We start from the raw sequence: 6214 nt of genomic DNA, 5'->3' as shown, positions 1-6214 counted from the left end.
CTCCGGTAAAAAAGAAAAGAAAAGAAAACCTCTATGGGAAGGTCCTACTTGTGGTCAACTAAAACCGCTTCGAGGATTTTCCTTGGTTGCACGCGACTGGACATGAAATGCTAGTATTTCCCTTCTATCTTCTTGTTTGTTTGTTTGTTTGTTTTTGATTCTTTGGAAAAGGATTAGTCGAAATGTGAGCTCCTTTCAACAGCCTCCTGCTTTTCCGTTTTGCCGAAAAGTTTCTGGGTCAAGTTTGAGTCTTGAGGGACGAAGGGAACCCTGGACATTGCTGAGTGACCTGCACCTCAAAGTCGCCTCCCTGCAGGTCAGCCCTGCCTACATTTGCTGCTGGACTCTCGCAAGGCGTGGGGGCGGGGTGGGGGTTCGCTCCAGAGCCCAAACCATCGCAGCCTTCAGCAGAGCCAACAGATGCTGGAGAGGAACTCGATTGCTGGAGCTGCAGAGCGGTGGGCGTCGGGCACCGAGCGGCAGGCCCTGGGCACTGGGCACTGGGTAAGGGACCTTCTCCGGTGATGGGGGGCAGAGGGCGGTGTTGGGAAGAGCCGAACAGTCTCTGGAGCTCTCGATCCCCCGCCAGCCGCGGCCGCCCAGCCTGCGGCTCCAGAGCTGAGGCTGTGAGCTCCGAGGGCGCGGGGACCTCTGGGCAACTCCCCAACCCGGCCCCCGCGCGGACCTGCTGCCTTCACGTGTGGTAGGAAGGTTGGAAAACTCCCAGGCTCTGCCCAAAGCCATTACTGGACAGGCGGGAAGCAGCCGTCCAGCCTTGGGTTGAACCTGTTGCGGGAGACCCCCGGCCGCCCTCCCTCCCTCCCTTGTGCCCAGGGCGCTGCGTGTGGCCCTGGAGGGCGCAGCAGCCCCCTCGGCGCCGGCCGCGGCGGGAGCTCCTGGCTCTCCCAGCCCTCTGGAGGGGCCTCTGGCCTGGGCCAAGGCCAGGGCAATTGTCTAGCTGTGGCCTCTTCGGACTGCTGCGTGCAGCCTTGGCCCAATAGTGGCTCCTTTAATCTCCCCTTCCGTGCTGACCCTGTAGGCGACGGCAGAGACACCCCAGGAAGAAGTCCTGGGGCCCTGGAGCCTCTGGCTTTCCCCTTCTTGTATTCAGTGGTTTGTGGAAGATCTGAGCTGGGATTGCCAGTGAACCCTCAGAGCCAGAAGCCACAGGAAAGGCCAGGTGCTGAGTGTGGCGCCGCCTTTTGGGCCTGGAGAGGATCAGCCCATTCTGCAGAAAGCAAAGTCGTGGCTCCTGCACTCCCAGATCCCTTCTAGTTGTTAGTCCCTCCAAAGGACGGGGAGTGGGAGACTGGGGAGCTGTCCTGTCAGGAGAGCCTGGAACTCCTAAAAGTTCTTACCAAAAGTGTTGATCTGAGGGCGCTGGGCCACGGGTCTCCCACGCTCACACCTTCCTTCCAGCCTTGGGGAAAGCAGGAGGCGCTGGGAGCAGGGCAACGGAGGGCGCGTGGCATCCATGTGAGTCTGGGGCTCAGGAGGTCTCGGGCTGGACACTTCGGATCTCCCATTGCAGGGAGTGTGTGCGTGTGTGTGTGTGTGTGTGTGTGTGTGTGTGTGTTTCCAGTCTGGCAAAGCCTCGGCTCCACTTCCTGGCCTAGCACAGCCCCAGTCTGAGCTGCTAATCGTGGCCTTCCTCCCAGTCCCTCTTGGGCAGAAAGGTCAGGAGGACCCAAAAAGGCTTCTGGCTGGGACTCGAAGAACCTGGCCCCAGTCTTTCCAGTCCTGCCAGTGAGTGGTTCCACTTTTATTTCGAGGTCTATTGTACCCTTTCCCCTTTTGTTTTCCCTGGCCACCTTCTTGACTACCTCGAAGACACTTTGAACTTCACTGCGCACTGTCCAGCTGAGAAAATTGGAACTTCCCTTGCAGCGGCACAAATTTTCTACCCCTTTGTTTTGAAACCCATTTGCTCTAATTCGAGTTTACTAATTTGAAATAAAAATTCAGGTGCAGCATTTTCTGCTTGGGCCTGGAAGAGACCCAAGGGTTACGAAGGTGGCCCAGGAGGACTGCGGGGGCTGGCCCAGTGCCTGGAGCCCCTCCTCGTCACGGACCCCTTTTCCCACCCCCCACCGCCGCTGCCACTGGACCCAGAACGGCTGTGCTCCAGACGACCTGCCTCCCCTCGCTACGGCCCATCACCTGGAATGTAGAAGTTCTGGAAGCTTTTTTTCTCACAAATGCCGCTCGAGATGTCACTATATTAGCTAAAATGGGCGAGTCTGGTGAAATTTTTTTTTTTAAAATCCTTTTGTTAGAAATTAGATGTGCATTTGATCATCTTTCCACACCCACTCAAATCTCTTGGATTCTTCCTTTTAAGAAATTTCCTTCCCACCGGGGTGGATGCAGTCAGTCGGAGGCTTGCGTCCAGTCCTCAAGGGCACTCATGTCCTGACCCTGAAGATGGGCGGTGGGCCACTTTCTTTTACACAGAAGCTAAGTTCGGAGTAGAAGCATCCACTCCCTTGTCGGGTCTCCCCGGCCGTCTGGCAGCGCCAGGGCTACTTTCCCGGCGCCACTGTGCGTGGGTTTGCAGAGCTTCCGAGAGGTGCAAACTCGGGACAGGGCACACATCCTCCTGGTGCAGATGCTCCACGTGCGTCCACAGAAACTGGGGCCTCCGCTCCCTCTCCTGGAGGACGCTGGGGCGCAGAGGTCCCAACAGCCCGAGGTTCGGGGACTGAGTCAGTCTGACACTTTTCATGGGGACACTGCGCCTTAACGCAGCGCTTGTCCCTGGCTCCTCCAAGCTGGGAGCCTGTGGGGCGCGGGTCCTGCTGAGGCCACCGCCGGTGCGGCCTTTCTTCAAGGGATTTCTGCCTTCCCGCCCTTTGGGTTGCAGGGCTAACGTCTTGATGGACAAAAACACAGCAAGGGGGAAGGAAAATCTGTGCCCACCTCCACGCTTGCAGTGAACTCTCCAAACGCCAGGCCGCCTCTTTATCAGAAACCACTCTGCTCCGGACTGCGGTGCCCACGAGCGCACACTTGAGGGGTTCTCCGGGTCCTTCCGTTGTCCACCACGGTCCGCAGGCGCACAAATCAAAGTAGCTCAGCCTTCGACCCGGAAACCGGGTGGACCTCCCCGGGAGGCCGACTGGAGCTCAGCCACGGTTGCTCTCAGCACCGTGACCAGCTGTGGCCCTGCCGAGCTTCCGCGGGGACAGCCCCAGCATCCTTCCGGGAGCAGGGGAGGCCGGGAAGCCTAAGCCGAAAGGAGACTCTCTCAGGCTCGAGAAGTCCTTCCAGTCCCTAACTCTCCTCTCGTTCTCCCCACTCCTTTGCCCCCTTTCCCGTCCCAAGTTGCTCTTCCTGTAACACTGGGATTTCCCCTCCGTTCCAGATCCCAGAAGTTAGAGAAGTGTACAAAACTGAATTTTTCAAGAATCTATCTCTTTTAAACCAACCAGAAGACAAAACGAGAGACCCCTCCCTACAACCTTGACTGGGAAAAACCCACCACCAAATATGGACATCCCTTTGCAACCACACCAGAAGGGCCCAATAAACAAAATGAACAACGTTAGCGGAATGTCCTTGTTTACAAAAGGAGAACTAATGAAGAAAAACTTCAGAGGGCCAACCTGGGGTACCAGTCCTCCTCCTTCCCAGGCCTCGCCCATGGCACCTGCCCTCCATCGCATCTCTCCTTCAGACCCCTCCCTTTCGCTCACGTTTCCCTAAACTTGGGAGTAGCTCTGAAAGGAAGGAAAGGATGCTTCCATTCCCCTCTCCGGACCCGCAGGAACCTGCACCAACCGTCTGGCCTGCTTCTCTCCCCTCCTTTTGGTTCCCCTTGTTTAAGATTTGGTTAGGGAAATTGGGAAGGGGGTGGGGTGGAAGAAAGTTAAAAAGATCAGGAAGGCGGGAGCCGGAGAGTGCGTGTGTCAATCAGAGGGTTTTGTGCCTGGGGCTCCTAGCGGTTCGCAGCAGAGGTGTCCTCCATGAATATGAATAGGAATCCGCGCTAACTGGGACCGCAGAGCGCCCCACCCTGAAGGATGGCACGTCATCCTGAGGAGCCCAGGATAGATAGGAGGGCTCCTTTTGTCTCTTTTCTCTGCCGCAGCTCTATAAAAGCCCCTCTTTTTCAGCGTGAGGTTAGTTCAAGCACACACCAACTAGCTGTCCAGGAAGCAGCCTCACCAGAGAGACTCAGAGCGGGAGGGAGAGGCGGGGCAGGGCAGTGCCGCCCTGGGCTTTTCTTCTCACGTCTCACAGGGGAGAAGTGGGTTGCCGGCCAGTGCGGATTTTTTTTTTTAACTCAAGATTCTCTAATTTCCCGCCTAAAGCCTCCCCCACGGTCGGGCCGCATCCGCTGTAATAAAATGAATTCTGATTCGAGCTCTGTCTCCAGCAGAGCCTCATCTCCGGACATGGATGAGTTATACCTGAGGGACCACCACCACCGCCACCACCACCACCAAGACAGCCGCCTCAACTCGGTGTCGTCCACGCAGGGCGACATGGTGCAGAAGATGCCCGGGGAAAGCCTCTCGCGGACCGGCGCCAAGACCGCGGGAGAGAGCAGCAAGTACAAAATCAAGAAGCAGCTGTCGGAGCAGGACCTACAGCAGCTGCGGCTGAAGATCAACGGACGCGAGCGCAAGCGGATGCACGACCTGAACCTCGCCATGGATGGACTGCGCGAGGTCATGCCCTATGCGCACGGGCCCTCGGTGCGCAAGCTCTCCAAGATCGCCACTCTGCTGCTGGCCAGAAACTACATCCTCATGCTCACCAGTTCCCTGGAGGAGATGAAGAGGTTGGTCGGCGAAATCTACGGGGGCCACCACTCGGCTTTCCACTGCGGGACCGTAGGACACTCGGCCGGCCACCCGGCCCACGCAGCCAGCGCCGTGCACCCGGTGCACCCCATCCTGGGCGGCGCGCTGTCATCCGGCAACGCCTCGTCCCCGCTGTCCGCCGCCTCCCTGCCGGCCATCGGCACCATCCGGCCGCCCCACTCGCTGCTCAAGGCGCCCTCCACGCCGCCCGCGCTGCAGCTGGGCAGCGGCTTCCAGCACTGGGCCGGGCTGCCCTGCCCCTGCACCATCTGCCAGATGCCGCCGCCGCCGCACCTGTCCGCCCTCTCCACCGCCAGCATGGCCCGGCTGTCGGCCGAGTCCAAGGACTTGCTCAAGTGAGCGGCGGGCGGCCCGGGCTGCGGCTGCGGAGGACCAGGGCGGAGCGGCGGGAGGGGCCTCGGGGCCCGGACGGTCGAGGGAGGCTGGGCCCTCGGCCTGCGGGTGCGGGGTCCGCGGCCTTCCACGCCGCCGAGAGGTCTCGCCTCGCCCTGGACCCCCGGGGGTGGGGAAGAGACCAAAACCAAACTGCGATTTCTAGGTGGTAGCGAAGGGGACTCTGGCCCAGACGTCGTGTTTGCATGCATGCTGCTTTTCCCCTTGCCGCGCCAGTATTTCTCACTGCCATATGCTCTTGTCAGAAACCGCATTTGTTGTATAAAGATGGGATCGGTGTAGTTAAAAACTTGGGGAGGAACTTTCCGAGTTGGCTTTCTCTGGCTCTGTGTTTTCACCTCAGAAAAAGGTGGCCATCCCTTCTGCGCAAAACAAATGTAAATATTTCCCTGAGGTGGATGCAGTTATGGTTGTCTCTGGCTTTGCCATAGTTTTTCTAGAGACAATGGAGAGAGAGAGAGAGAGAGAGAGAGAGAGAGAGAGAGAGAGAGAGAGAGAGAGAGAGAATATCTCCAGACTCAAGTTTTGAATCTCAACTCCGGTCCAGGGCATGACACCTCTGTGGGTTTTCCTTTCCACAAAATGTAGGTCACAAGAATGCATGCAGGCTCTAAATGATTCTTTTCTAACCATATTGTGCAGGCCTCGGTGCCATTTTCCTTGTAACAAGGATTTATTAGTGAATTCTCCGAAGTCCTCCACGTATCTGTCTGTGGTTGTATGGAATGAACAGGGGGCAGAGTACAAAGACTTACACTCATACACGTGCTTCTTCCCCTACCCCACACCCTGCAAACTTCACTCCAAACCTTCCTGCTGTTCTGGGGGCCTGGATTGCAAAAGCTTGGACTCCATCCAGTACCTTGCCCACCCCTCTTGCTCAGTTATTCTGCATGTGGGGTGGGTGACTCTTTCTGTTATCACCTTTGAAAGCTCACTGTGGGTTGGGGAGGGTGCTCTTTTTATTTTCCTGAACATTTGCTTGAAATATT

General features: G+C 57.6%; 1 protein-coding gene across 1 annotated transcript; it reads left to right on the top strand.

Annotated features, from left to right (window-relative positions):
- The first annotated feature begins 4100 nt into the window (after positions 1–4100).
- Olig3 (oligodendrocyte transcription factor 3) lies at positions 4101–5168 on the top strand. Its single transcript, XM_004871471.3, has one exon. The coding sequence runs from the start codon at positions 4350–4352 to the stop codon at positions 5166–5168; it is 819 nt and encodes a 272-aa protein (XP_004871528.1). The 5' UTR covers positions 4101–4349.
- Positions 5169–6214: the final 1046 nt, after the last annotated feature.

This window comes from Heterocephalus glaber, unplaced genomic scaffold (genome assembly GCF_053883595.1).
Source record: "Heterocephalus glaber isolate CG9 unplaced genomic scaffold, H.glaber_assembly_v1.0 deba00001550, whole genome shotgun sequence".
Classification (NCBI taxonomy): Eukaryota; Metazoa; Chordata; class Mammalia; order Rodentia; family Bathyergidae; genus Heterocephalus; species Heterocephalus glaber.
Note: the sequence above shows the minus strand (reverse complement) of the source record. Positions and strands in the feature narration are given on the sequence as shown.